Below are 14880 nucleotides of genomic sequence, written 5' to 3'. Positions count from 1 at the left end.
CCAAGTCCTCCTCCTCAGGGTTCCTCTCAATTGATTCTCTGCCCAGCCTGTATCTGAGCTTGGGACTGACCTGACCCAGGTGTAGGACCTTGCACTTAGCCTTGCTGAATGAACTTCATGAGGTTTGCACAGGCCCACCTCTCAAGCAGCAGCAGTAGTAAGAGTAATGGTGATGTAAACTAACGCTCACTGAAAACTTTGAGAATACACTGAAAATTCAAAGCACAGGAAAGCACCCGGGGATGAAGCCTGACCAAGAGTTTCTGCTGCTTTCACCATAGCAGGCTGGGGTAACACGCTCACTATCACACAGCAGTTCCCAAGTGTAACCTCTTACAGTCCCCACTGATGAAGAAAGGATACACTTCTAACTTAGTCCAGACTGCCACATGGTAAAGCCATCTGGGAGGATATTTTGGAGGAAACAGATGGAAAAGGAAGAGATTCCTCTGAATGTAGTGTAAGATTTACATTATCCTCCATGAACTTCCATGTAGTCCCCATGTTTATATAATTTATCACTATTTCCTTAGACAGCTCAGATTAGGAAGCCTGCATGAGCTCATGTTCTTGTCTGAATTCTGAGTCTGAACCTCCCTCCTTTAAAGGGAAATCCAGTAGTGTAAAAAGAAATCGGAAAAAGGCACAACTGGACTTAAGTGAAACCCAGCAGCACGGAGTTCCTTATCACTGTCCCAGGAATTACACTGCTTTACCTCCTGCTTTCAACCTCAGGAAGACGCAGCCACTAGCGCTTGCTCACAGTGATAGTTTTTGTTCTCTGCCATGTACCCACACCCAGCAAAACCTCAATGCTGTGTAAGCATGGGAGAGTGGCCTATTAAAACCAGAAAGGGTTAAAGACAAGTCAATGATTTCACTGAACATCCCCCAGGCCAAGGATTGAAAACAAAGCAATGTTCTCTGAGTGAAGACATGGCATACAAACAATTCAAAGAGTGTCATTTCACTAGTTGTGCTGTGGTGACTGGGGATTTCTAAAAAGCCCTCTCTCTCCTTTCATGCATTCTTCCGTGCCTCCTCATTTTCTATACAAACATTTCCATTACTAATGGCAATGTCAAAGGGCTTCCTTTTCTCTTTCTCTGCTTCTGACCACAGAGATGCTGCTGAGGCTCCGTGCAGCAGCGGCTGCATCCGTCTGGCTGATAACACCCTACAGCATCCCCACTGGAATCACTGCTTCAGGAAAGGGGCAGGAAAATCCACACAGGGAGCCCTGGTGCTTTAGTTTAAACGCCTACATCATTTCACCATCAATTAAATCTGTCATTACTTAGTTCTGCTACCAGAAGATGGAGTGCCAGGTTCCCTCTTTGTCCTCCCACACCCCAGCTCAGCCTCAGACCCAGACATTTCTTCCTCTCTTGCACTAGGGCTAGCACTTGAGTACTGTTCAAACAAAACACTTGCAGGAGTAAGTGCCCGTGGAGACTGGAGACCTCACAGCTCCGCACATGCCCTCGGCAGCAATGGCTTCTGCCAAGCCAGGCTGCGGGCACAGCAACTAGCTCTAGACCCCTTCATTCTGGTGACCCCAGTGGGTATGAGCTCTGCTATGTGCCAGAGGAAACCACAACGTGAACCACCTCCTGGGAGTCTTTGCCTCCCAGATCTGGCCTCCTTCGCACAGCAGGGTTTAAGCCTCCCTGTCTCTCAGGTGCCACAGAAGAGATGACTGGCCTTGTGCCCACTGGCAGATTTACTACCATGTTGTAGGAATAGCCCGATAGTGGCTGTAACAGTTGAAGGATGTAAATGAGACCAGGGAGAGGAAATATCTTTTATTAGAACAGTTTGGTGTGTTTTGAATCGTGTGGGGTAGTCCGAAGGTTATAGACGGTAAGTCCTTCGAGACGGATGTTGCGTTTCATGCATAAGCTGGCCTAATATAAGACATTACCTCTCCTTGCAAAACTTACCTCACTTGAAAATACTATTACATTTATCCTGTGTGTTATCTCTGCCATTTGGAGAGACATTAATACTCTTGCCAGTGCCATGGACTCACCATTGCTGCAACTGTATTGATTTCTTTTTGTAGAAACCTGATTCCTGCACATGCTTTGGAGAGCTACATCATTTCACCCCTTCAACTCACAGCTAGGATGTTTTCTGTTTCTTATGTAACAGCTCCTAATTCAGATTACAGTTATTATTACACAATTATGTACATTGTACAATAATGTATTGAAACCATAAGGCAGAAAAACAGAAGTATTATTTCCTTCTGAAAGCAGACCTTTATCTAGAAAAGCAATGGACCCTTTATGCTCTTGACTGAGCATAGACGTACAGCAGCACAGCCCACGGACTCTGCCAAGCAGTGATGGACCTGGTCCCATGCCAACAGTCTTTTCTCTGCTGGTGCATATATAAAGAAGTGGCATAGTTATATTTTGTTTTGTTTTTTTTTAACACAGGGCAGGCTGGGGAAAGAAAATGGAGGCAACTATAAATGCAGTGTATGACCAGTTTCATAATACCCTGTGGCTTGCACTTTGTCCAAGGGTGTTAAAGAGGAATAATACAATCCAACAGAAAAAGTTCAAATGCATTAGCCTTTATGATGGATCCAGCCTAGTTACCAAATTCAGCCTACTTTATTTTGTGGACTTAAAGACTCCTTTAGACCAGTGGGGAGAAGGTTTTTATACCTGTGCCTCCACCTTGCTGGAAGCGGTCCCCAGTTAACCCATGATCAGGACATGCAGAGATACCACATGCTGTGTGTGCACGTGCCTGCATTACCATGGCAAGGTGGCCTCTGCAGAAAGAGCACCAAGCAAGCACTGTCTGCTGCTTCCTCCTCTCCTTCCCAAGGGCCACTGCATGAATTGTTCTAGTGATTATGCCTAGCAAGCCAACAGCTGTCCCCCAGATCAAATGATTGATGTATTTCCCTTCATTCTTTACAGTAAAGGAGACCCATTTAAAGATGGAAGAATTATTTCATTTAAATTAGTCTAAGATTTTAAATTAGCTTTTCTTACCTGAGCAGGCTTCTTTTGAACCACTTGTTGAGGCTGAAAAGTAAAACGACAGCACGGTAAGAAACTCATTGAGGCCACTTGGCCGTGATTTCCCAGGTGGTGGGAAAAATGTTTTCAGCAACAGAAATAAAACACAGGCAAAGCCCACATTCAAAAATGGAGTGATGAACATACCCAGCTCTCACACCCAGCCTCTCCTACACCCATCTATGACCTTGCTCTGAAGTAGTTCAGATTACTGTTGATTCAGAGCAGTATGTTAAGTTTGTATAATTAAAACCAAGGTGAAATCTAATTTAGCATGCTACATCTTTCAGCTCTTCCACAGCACTGCTAGATTTGCTTTGCTGCATTACTTATCAGACTGTGAGAGTGGCCTAATTCTGTAATTAGTTTGTTGTCTCCACTGATGCTGTTCACTCTCTTACCACTTTCAGCTATGAGTGGAATGTTCCACTGTGGCAAAGTCCTCCTCCTGGCCATAAGCAGAAGCACAGCTTGGACAGAGGGACGAGGGACACATAACCACATTTCCAAGCCAGGGCTTCCCACTTGATGAAAGCCATCCCTGCCAAAGCCAGGAGGCTGGGGTAGGCAGTGGGCTCAGCCCTCACAAGTTCTGGTTTGAGATCTCTAGCTGCACAAAGGTGATGCTGCGCTGACCCTCATGGGCCTGTTGACGTGTTTTTGGGGATGCCCGTCATCGGGCAGGTTGGCTGTGTGGGCAGGGAGAGCCACAGGCTGTGCCCACCTGTGCAGGACCTGGTGGTACAGCCAAGGGATCCTCAGTGAGTCTCCCTCCTGGCTGCTTCCACTCGGGAATGGGAAACACGGTCCCCACACGAGTCAGAAGACCCACCAAGGTGCCAGTGTGTTTCAGCCCCACCCCAGGGAAGGAGGAGGAGTACCAAATAAAGGACTAATACAGGCACATTTAAAATACACCACCACCACCCAGCTGGTGTAACAAACCTTGTGGGTGCCAGGAGCAGCATGGAACAATAAGACCACAGATAAAGGATGAAATCCTGACAACAAGAGCACAAAAGGGCTTTTCTTACTTTAGTGGGGCAAAGCTGCAGCCTCTCTCCCCTCCCCCTGACTTTCTGTTTTCAAAGTATATGAATTGCACTCAATGATTTTCTTCCTGCCCTTCCTTCCTGCCTGTTCCTAATCCTAGCCGTGATTTTAGTGCCTCTCTTGGGCAGAAGCCAACATGCTGTCCCTCTGCATGGCCAAAACCCTAATTTTCATGACAGTGTAGTAGGAAATAACTCGAATATTTCTGAATAAGCAGTTTAGTGTAACTGGCCTTTCGGAGCAGTATTTCAGCGGGAAGGATCAATGAAAATGTAAATTATATGTAACTGATTCAATTCAGACTGCTCACCACAAGCGTCCCATTTTAACAAGAGATGCTTTATTTATTTTCAGTCTTTTTCTAATTCAGTGGAATCCTATGGCTGTTATGTTTTTGTGTCTGTGCCCCAGGCTCCAAGTTCTGCTCTCAAATAAGTATGAGAAAAAAAACCCTATGTGATGACTGGGTTCGTCTTTAAACTTCAGGGTGGACCCTTTTCTTTTCCATTAAATACTCTTGCAATGGAGAAGCTATTACCAAGGCGCACATTTTACTGATGCCTTCTCCAGGTGGACTGCAAGCCCTGAACTCATTAATGGACATTTTCTGCCCTTGGACAAAGCCATGATTCGTTTCAAAGCAATCCTTTGTCATTACAGAACACACTGAGCTCTTCAGTAACCTGCCACTGGTGCTTTTCTGCTTTATTTTCTTGTTTTGCTTGCTGATTACACCTGTGCACATGTTTACTCTCAAACCACATGAAATCCACAGACATTCTTAGAGGCTGACTGTTTTTTCCTGCTCAGAAATCCCCATGTATTTTTGGCCATGCACTCTGCATTCATGTGACTCTCACACACTGTAGCTCAATGAAATCTTCTGAAAGAGCTGCCAACTCACCAAATTTTCCATGAATTAGGTCCTGACACTTCAATGAGAGGAAAGACAATGTCTGAAACAAGGCCAGCTCTGGCTTTCTGCCTAGTATGTGTCACAGTAATTCTACCAGCTGCCCTTCTACACAGCACTTCATACTTTTCAGACCACCAAAAAGCCCCTTGAATACTTTCAGTGATAGCTGGGGCTCGAGTTGCCAGCATGTTTTCCCAGCCTCTGGCACCCAGTGGCTCTGGACTGGACCTGGGAAGTTTTGTGTGCGTGTTTGTTTTGTTTTGTTGTTATTTTTATGAATGGCTTTCGCAGGGGACTCTGACTCCAGCACAATCCTATCCAGCCATTCATAAAAAGCAGAGAGAAAATATTGTACTTTGCCCAGTTGGAAACTGTCTCTGATACTGACCAAGGCTGTCGAGAATCTTAGTCATTCAAGACCTTCGCTATCGTAGTGCTTCCCGTCGAGCGCTCCCTGGCAGCGCTTGCCGACGGCCGGCGAGGTTTCCACTGGATTTGGGATCTGGAGTTCAGTGTGTGTTATGCTTTCTTCCTTAAATGGAAGCAGCACGGCTATGAAAGCCGGAAAGCAGGGCTCAGCCCCTCAGCCACTGTGATCATCGGTGCACCCCACAGACACACCGGGAGCCGTGCCTACCCGTGTCACGCTGACGGCTCTGGCTTGTGGCTGCTGAACCCATCACAAGCGCTGGTGTTCAGGAGCGTTGCGTTTCTTGCTGCAGCCTGGGAGAGCTACCCGGATGAACGCAGGCCAGACGAAACCAGCCAGGTCCTGTCGTGCGAGGGCTGCAGTGCTCGCTCACCTAGGTCACCCCAGACCAGGGGAATGGAAGTGTGTGGGGATCGTGAGAAATTTCCCAAGCACCCCACTTCATCTCTTCAACTGTTGTGGATGCGATGCCTTTGGAAACTTTGACACGGTATAGATACAAATGCTAAGCTTTGTGTTCACTGAGTTAAAAGATCATTTCAGGGCTTCAAGGGAGACACCTCTGATTCAAAAGAGTGTTGCAACTGAATGTTCAACTAGCTGGAAAGGAGGAGAATCTGTCTTGGTTATGGAAAAGACTGGAACCATAAAAAAGCCAAGAACGAGAAACTTTAAAGAGGTGCTGAAGAGCAAAATAAAGTTGCACACAAGACACGAGAGCCCTGAACTTTTATGTATCCTCCTCAGGAGCCTGAAGAGTAAGAAGGCAGACCTCAATTTGCTCTGACAGAGGCTCTATCACTTGTGTCAGCGATCAGATGGAAGGGGAGCTTGGTGATCGTATGTTGGGAGCTTTGTGCAACACAGGACTTTCACATTTTACTTTCATCCTGTTTAAAAAACACCTATTGTAAAATGAATGTGTGTCTGCTGAAATACCACACACTTGAATGCAAAATTCAGGTTTTTTTTATATTATATTCAAGTACAAGTCAACCTTAAGTCACTTTCTTAAACATGTATGAGACAGAAAGAACAAGCGACAGTGTTGGAAAAACCCTATGGTCATGTCATTTAAATGCCTACCATACAAGAACAAATCCAAAGTACAGCAGGGTTTCTTTTGCCATGTTTGAACTATTAGGGACGTGTGAGCTAAGGCAAAAGATAATGATTTAAAACTTCAGGAGAAGAGTTCTGATTTTGAGCAGGTAAAAATTAACCCACCTAATGAAGGACGTACGCAAAGGCTTGGGTAGCTTTATCTTTGCTGTGAGCTTCGTCTGTTCAGAGCCCAACTGTTTATATTCTACAAGACGCTTCTTCCACTCCTCTGTCACCACATACCTCATTTCATTTTCAACTTCTGTTACTTTACCCTTTGTCAATATCTTAGATGCATCCTTATGGCCTACACAGTTACTGGTCAAACAATTTCTTTGCTTTTTATAGGGGAACAAAAGGGCAGCCTCATGTGATGAGTCTATATTCATCTTGTAACAGCGGTCAAAAGTTGTTTCAAATTCAATTTGTCACACTTCTCAGTCACTGGAGTACTTCTTAACCTGTTACTTTTCACAGTGTTATAAAAATAAGGAAGGAGAAGGGTAAGTCTATGCCAACTAGTATGAGCAATGCTGGATGGAACACATTTTGAATGATCAGAGATAAAAGCCCTGATTTGAATGCAAATCATCCCCTGACTGCTGTGCCTGAAGCTCCAAGGCCAAGAGACACACTCACAGCACTCCTACATTTTGTGTTTCTGTCTTCCTCTTCAAACTAAGTATTATGAAGATGTTTGACTGATGCTTCTTGGCAACAGTGATTCTCTTTTGTTCCCTCAGTTAAGACAGAGACAGGACATTCACACGCACGTAGCTCTGCTGGTGAGACTAAATGACCATGATGGAAATTAATATCCCGTTAGGATGACATTCATAGTGCTGACAGATCAGTGTTGTGCAGAAATCATTAAAATGATTTCATAGGTCACCCAAACACTTGTAGCTCTAAATTAAAAGATGAGTAAACCCATATTTAGTCTTTTTGTCTACATATCCTCAAAAAATCAGGAAGTTCATATTATACCAGTTGAGACCGATATAATCCAAAATGAATCACGTCTTCCAAGCAGTTCCATATGACAGCAGAGGAACTACTGTTCTGCCCTACAGCTTTAATTAGCTCGAGTCCAGGCTTTCCCTATCTTCTCCAGTACAGTGATACAATGCACCCTGCAAAAGAGCCCTCACCTCTGGGCAAAAACTACTTTCAGCTTCATGACCGTCAGCAGGATTGCATAGGATGGTGCGCCTGTCATTCACTCCTCTAGCACAGCTATGCTCAAAGCTTGCTATAGAAACTATATCTTTCTTTCAAGAGCATAACAGAAATGCTTTTTCACCCCATTAAAAGCAAGGGGGAGATGTCCCCTTCATCCAAGTGGGACTGGTTGGTATTTTGGAAGCACAGGTCATGAATTCTCCTGCCTCCATTGCATGTTTGCAGTCAACTGGCAACCGTGGTGTCTGTGTACGCACAGTGCTGTGGGTCATTAGGATCTAACAGCAAAACCATCTGGCCCTTAGAGTTCAAAGGAGATTTCACAGTTGTCTGTGCACTCTCATAAAGGAAGCTAATAGTAATCTGTGGAGAATTTTGGCAAAATCTGTGGAACTTTTATTCTTTATTTTCTATTCTATTTGGCACTTCTCTGAGTTTTTAATACCAAATACAAAGTCAGGTCATTCAAAAAATATTTATTAGCTTATTAAACTGACCTCCCCTGACTGCTGCTGGAAAACCTTGCAAGATCTCAGGAGCTGCACTAGTAATTTTAGCTGATGACAAAGTAAATAGTACTTCTATTCCGCTTGTGGAGGAGAGCAGAGAGCATCAGAGTCTTCCAAGTACACAAAGTGACTTTTAAGAGTTGACTGGCAACAAAATTTTATATTCTAATTGGCAAATTCAAAACACACTGCTTCAAATTACTCTTTTGGTAGCCAGAAATTCCAGGCACTGGCTCATATATTCAGTCAGGTATGTATGTACCCAATGGAAGTCAAACAACTGACTTCAGCAGGGTTAGGATTGCATACGTCTTGTTTCTAGAAAGCTACCTTCACTACAAAATGTCTGAGAGTTGCTGCATTTGCAATGGGTTGATGTTCTGAGAGGATAAAAACTGAGAAAAGAATGTATCAAAAGTCGAACTCTGTTTTCTTTTACGCTCATATAACCTATTTATTTTTCAGCTGCTTTGCTCAAACCTTCCTCACATATGACATCCCACCATTACAGGTCTTGTTAAGTACAAATTTAATGGTTAGAACAGGAAAGGAAACCCCTTAATCCCTTAATTTTTCTTCATCTGCTGGCTGAACTTCATCTGCAAGCACAATACCCCACTGAGTTTATGAAGGATATAATCAAAATTCAAAGCGCAGTAGCTGTTACTTCAGTGCTCTTGATAGATGTTATTAATTTTTATAATGTTTCAGCCAATATTGGTTACATTTCCATAGAATATTTAGGGTAGTGCAGCTTATCAAATACCCATTTAATGGGCCTTGTATCAGTGGTTCAATACCACAAGCAAAGTGTAAACTGGCATACTCAGCTAAAACCAATACAGTTCGGCAACAGGAGGATCTGTTGTTACTGACTGCTTTTTAGAGTCTCTGCTGCTCTGTTGTGTTCCCCTGTTACCTTATTGCCATCCATGATGCATTTGATAAGCTTTCCTGGTGCATTTTGCTCAGCTGAAGTTCAGCACCTTTGCATTTTTCTGTTAAAATATCACAAAGCAATTCCTGCCATTCAGAATAATTCTAGCACACAGTCCAGCGTTGAGGTTTTCTTGATATGCACCTAAGGAAATATGAGCTGGCTCTTTTGTCTGGCAGACGTCATACGTATCTATCTATTTATAACTCCATACACAGACAGACTATTGAGAAAGCCAAATGGGACGTTCCAGTTATTCTTAGTTATAGCGTAGGGGAAAAAAAAGAAACAAACCTACACTTTAGTAGGCAGAAATAAACTGTAAGTTATTTGCAATGAATCCAAGCCCTCATGATTCAGGGATATAAACGGATCAGAAACTGCTTAGCTTTATACCTTGCAGACTTCTCCAGACAAGTAACTATTGTGCAACCCTTTATCTCCAGACTGTCTTGTCTGTTTGGATACAGCAACCCCTGTGTTCACCACGCATTTCTTTTGGCCCATGTGGAAATGATTTTGGGTCACCACTAAACAGGCTTGATTTGAATTCATGACCTGGAGGTGAAACGCGCCGTATCGCATTACCATCCAGTTCCAACCTTTGTTTTAAGGTCTTCCCTCTCTCTTCTTGCTCAGGCACCTCCTGCCATACAGACTGAAAAAACAGGGGCAGTTCCTGCGCCAGAGACCATTCCTGGTGGTACCGCTAAGGGTGGCTGCGTGGAGCTGATCAGAGCCGCAGGACTGTCATCGGTGGGCTCATCTGTAGCCCTGACTGTGAGAAGCTCCTGAATCCCCCCCCGAAATTTGCCCTGGCCTCCAGAGAACTAACAGAGTAAATAGGGCAGTAAAGTCTCAAACCAGACAACCTGATGCAAAATCGGCTCCTGTTTGGAAAGTGAACGCTGAACTTCAGTGATTTTTGCTCAAAATATAACTACTGTCAGGTAACACTTCTCTTTCTGGCCTTCTATATTTATTCCCCTCCACATTTTAAGGTCACAAAGACCTCATGCTTAACTCGTTCATTGATAGTGTCCTTGTGTCACTTTGAGACTGGAAAACACGCACAGCCTATTTCCAGCAATAGAGGCTTAGACAGAAGCAGTCCAAATAATTTCCAGGCCTATGAAAGGTGTTGCCAACAACAGGCCCAAGCCTATAGGCAGGGATGGAAAAAGAACTGAAATGGCAGTGATGTAAAACAAGGGACAAACTGCTCCACTGGGCAGCCCTGGGACCACTCTACCCTCTGCCCCGCATCTTCACCACCATGACGCTGCAAAGCCCATGCCACTTTTTCAGTGCACTTTCCTTCACTTATTGAAGGAAAATGCCAGTGAAAATACAATATTCACTTCCCTCAGCCACTGGCCACCTTCACGACTCTTCAAAGGTAGCCATTCAAGCTGCCTTGAAGGTAGTTAATTCAAGCCAAGAAACCTCAGTGTCCCCCCTTGGGTATTTTCCACTGGCAGCCTGTGGCATATTTCTTCAGTTTATCCTCATGCTAAAAGTGCTGCTGCCTCCAGAGACTGTGCTTCATGTTTTACCAAGGCACACCTCAACCAGAAGAGGAGAGCATCAGAGCAGGCACTATGTAAAGGCAGGTACAACACGAATATGATCTGCCTAGAAAACCAGCAGACTTCACCTACATGAGAAAACAATCCAGTCCAGGTCCACAGCCTGGCTCGCATCCATACTGCCTTTCTTCCTCCTGTACAGCGCTCTCTTCCACACTGCCTACAGGGAAGAGTCTGTAGGCTGTGCTCTTTCCTTAGCCACATGTGGGTACCATGTTAGGTGGCCAAGGACAAGACTGTGTGAAGGAGAGAAGGCTCCCAGCTGCACAGCACGGATGTCTGCAGCCATCACTGAGGCTGTGCCCAGGCACTGCTCAGCTCACTGAGCACAGACACAACTTTATATCCTGTTAGGAAGAACTATCTGTTCCCTCATCTGCACAAATTAGGGTAAGGATACAAGGGATCTAAGCAGCCCCTATTGCACGGCATTTCTGCTCTTTCAGAGATGTAAAGCATCTTGTGCCAAGCTTATATGGTCCTCCCCAGGCCCAGCCTGAAACTACTGCAGGAGCTTCCCTTTCCCATACAGTCCATGACCTCCCATTGCCCTGTAATGGCTGGGCAGGGTTTTCCTCCAAAGAAAAGGCACACAGTGCAAGGCAGGCCAATCGACTGTGCCTGGCTGATTTTCTGCAGCTGAGGATCTGGCCTCAGGCACTTTCTCTTGAACTTCTTTGTCTGAGCAGATCCCTTGGTAGCCACATGGGTTTTGTACGTCTGGGATATACGGATGTCTGATAGCTGTCTGTCTATCGAACAAATTTGATCATTATTAGCGCCTCCAGGAAACTGATGCTGCTAAAAGTGTCTGCCAGAGCCTGACCAGAGCCTGCTGACATCCTGGCACAGTTTTCTTAAAGAAGTCCGTGTCCAAAATAGAAATACACTTCCCATGTACTTGAAATATACCAGGGGTTTGGTGGCGAGTTGTTGTAATTAACCCACTTCCTGGCTCAATATATTTTGGGATCATTCTGGTGTGTGGTATGTTAAATAGGGAGCTCAGCTCGTACGGTTATTTTTTAAATGGAAATTACATTCACTATGTCCAAAGGCATGATTTGTAGGCACTCCTTGCACAGCAGGAAAAAACTCCATTGCGTTACATTGCATTTCCAGTGTGCTTTGACCATTCACTCATTACTAGCAATTTCATTGTGAAATCCACATGACATGGTAACACATTTTAAGAGGTGGCAGCAAACCAATTTTCTCTTCTATTTAGCAAGGACTCATTTAATAGAAGATGGCAAAGCCAACGTCTATGGTATCCTATCGTCAGCCTCTGAACAGCAGCAGAAATATGAATAGTGTCTCTGTACACATGCTTCCCTTGCTCTGAAAGAAAGAGAACTGGGGAGAGAGGGAGGGATAAAGAGATTCTGCTGTTGATAATCCTGGTGTAATTTTGGAGTTGTTCTATTTATGTCCCTGGACAGACTCTAAATTTAGCCCAGCCTAGGAGAGATTTGACTGTAGTTGTCACAGGACAATTACCTGACTGTCTAGCTACATTTATTTAATAGCCTTTTGGAAGCTACATCCGATCTGAAGGTCCTATTTGTTGCTTGGATCTGACAATGTGAACATCGAAGGTATGTGTGTTAGGTATGCATGCAAATCCCCTGCAGCTTTCTTCATAATAGTACTGAAACCTGATAGCACATCAAGAATGCAGCGCCTGGAGCACCCTACTACAGCCCCGCTCCCTGGTACAGCTTAACGTGGTTTCCTCGCTCACAGAGCTCCATTCGCAACTGGGAAAGCAGCCTGCCTTTAAATGTTATGGTTGCTGGGAAAGGCTTGTGATCATTCTGCCAAACCCAGGTCATTGCAGAGAATAGGACTGCTCAATATTTACTCTTGGTTCCTGGTAACTCTTCCATATTTTGTTGCTTCTGTTGCTTAAGTGACAAAACCTGATTTTTCATGCCACAAAACCCAAAGCTAAATCCTGCCCTTGGCTAAGTTCTGCCCTTGGTTCAAACCACTTGCAGAGTCAATCCAAAGAGGTAAATCCTTCCACCTCCTACCTAGTCACATTCTATTGTGGTTGGAACCTATGTGGTTTGGGATGTGCCAAAAATATACTAGTTGGTAGCATCTGTGGCTAGGTGGTCCTGGCAGCAGAAGTGAAAGCCGCTTGCTGGATGAAGAAGGATAGCTGGCCTCCAAACACTGCTGCAGTTGGCACAGAGAGACATACCTTTTCTGGGAACTAGGTACACCGGGTAGACAGAAGCCTCATTTGCAGCTAGCTGAACAGAAATCACCTCTGTGAGATCAGGCGGTATATTAGCACCAGATCACTTAAAGGCAGCTGTAAGATCATTTTAGTGTCGGCAGCAATGTGGCCAAGGACACCCTCATGCTCTAGATATTAACAGGTGTGAGAGCTACTGATGGTGTGGAACAAAGTCTTTCTGCTGGTACTCACCAGGCCACTGCCAGGCACCTAAATATCCCCATGTTCCATGCCTGTGACTCAAGCAAGGCTTTATCTTGAGAAAAGAGCCAAGGAGGCAAGCCCCAAGGACACCTGAGCCCACTGCTCTCCCAGGCAAACCCTGTGGCCAGCGAAGGAAGAATAGCATTTGGAGGAGAGGTAAGGAATCAACAGTATGGCTTGGGACAGCATGTGTACACTTAGGAGCTTCTGGAAATCTTTGGTTGGTAGGGAACAGTGTTGGGAAGTTCTGGTTGGGTTGCATAGTGGGAAAGATCCAAAGGGATGGAATGGAGGAATGAGAGTGGCAAGGAAAGATGGTGGGGAAGAAGGGGACCAAACACACACCACCTTCCCTACCTGCACACAAACGGGAGCGAGATCTCTACACTGTTCGTTATGTGCAAGGAATTGAAAGGAAACACAGAGAAATACCTTACTCATATTTCTCTTTGTCCACCAATGCACACAAGACTGCTGTATCGTTGTCATAGTTTTGGCTTCTTCTATGCTTCTTGGTGTGCATTACTGACATATTTTGGGGCTTCTGTGGTCTTTTATAGGGAGTAATTGCAAATTTGGTTAGAAAGACTGCTTTCAGGTACCAGTGGGGTTTTTAGATTTGAGGTTCAGATACATTTTGTAGGCTTTATGGGAACACTTCATTTCCTCAGATCACAAAAAAGGAAAAGAGAAATAGGAAGGCCCTGGGACTGTACTGCCTCGGGAGCAGAGGATTACACCCCTACCCGGAAGCAGAGAAACAACCTGCCGTTCAAGGCTGATGACAGCAGGATCCGCAGGAACACGTGCTCTTCCTGAAGAACTCAAACTATTTTTCACCACAGCAATGTCTGCATAAGCAGGTCTGCTCCAGCTTCGTGGTTAGACAGCGCCTGGCAGCAGCACAGCCAGGACATTCACTGTTTGGTATACAAGCCCTTCAAAAGGGTGGGGGACAGTGATGGGATAAGGAGCTGCCCGTGCCTCTTTGCTTCTCATCACCTCCCAGGAATGGGTGCCTTTGGGGATAGTTAGATGCATTTATGTTAATAAATATGTGGCCTTTTCAGACATGTTTTTTCACTTGAATTCTTGTCTGCCCTTGCTGGCACGTGCCCTTAGCAATTTGTGGTTATTATTTTGCTCATTCAACATTGTACAATTGTTTTTTATGACTGAATATAAGTTTTTTTTTATAGTTTAGCAAATGCAGAGCTCATGGAAGTGACACAGTCTGGATCCATTTTGCTTAGCAAATACTGGGTTTTCTTTTCTTCTATCTCTCAGTCAAAAAGACAGTACCTTGCTCACTGTACATTGGTTTGCCAGCCCCAAACTGATGATTTCGTAAGTCCTCCAGATGCACCATCACAATTCCAGAAAGCCAGGATTTCTGTGAGATCTCCACATCAGGATATTATCAATAAACATGCTGTACCTCAGAGGGAACCCCTCAGTGTCACGTACGCTCCATATAGCTCCCTACTCAACTCTGTGGTGATCACCTCCCTCAGATGGGGCTGATGGGGTGATGGGGCTCAACCTTTTTGGCTGCAGTTGGTTGAACGGCCCCTTACGAGGTACTCAAGATCTCGATGCTCAGCACCAACCATGACTTAATACATGATGACACTTCTTTCAAATCCACACTTATCCCATGACATTAT

At 44.7% G+C, this 14880-nt stretch overlaps 1 protein-coding gene across 1 annotated transcript in view; it reads right to left on the bottom strand.

Annotated features, from left to right (window-relative positions):
- Window positions 1–14880, bottom strand: part of HMGA2 (high mobility group AT-hook 2) — a 118673-nt gene that overhangs the window by 19068 nt on the left and 84725 nt on the right. Inside the window, exon 4 of the mRNA XM_061467863.1 lies at window positions 3015–3047. Within this exon, the coding sequence (XP_061323847.1) occupies window positions 3015–3047 (33 nt within the window). The remainder of the gene's footprint in view (window positions 1–3014; window positions 3048–14880) is intronic.

The sequence above is a fragment of the Pezoporus flaviventris genome, unplaced genomic scaffold (assembly GCF_033815535.1).
Source record: "Pezoporus flaviventris isolate CSIRO_AGI_PZ_B2104156 unplaced genomic scaffold, CSIRO_AGI_Pfla_v1 ptg000045l, whole genome shotgun sequence".
Lineage (NCBI taxonomy): Eukaryota > Metazoa > Chordata > Aves > Psittaciformes > Psittacidae > Pezoporus > Pezoporus flaviventris.
This window is presented reverse-complemented; position numbering and strand designations above follow the sequence as displayed.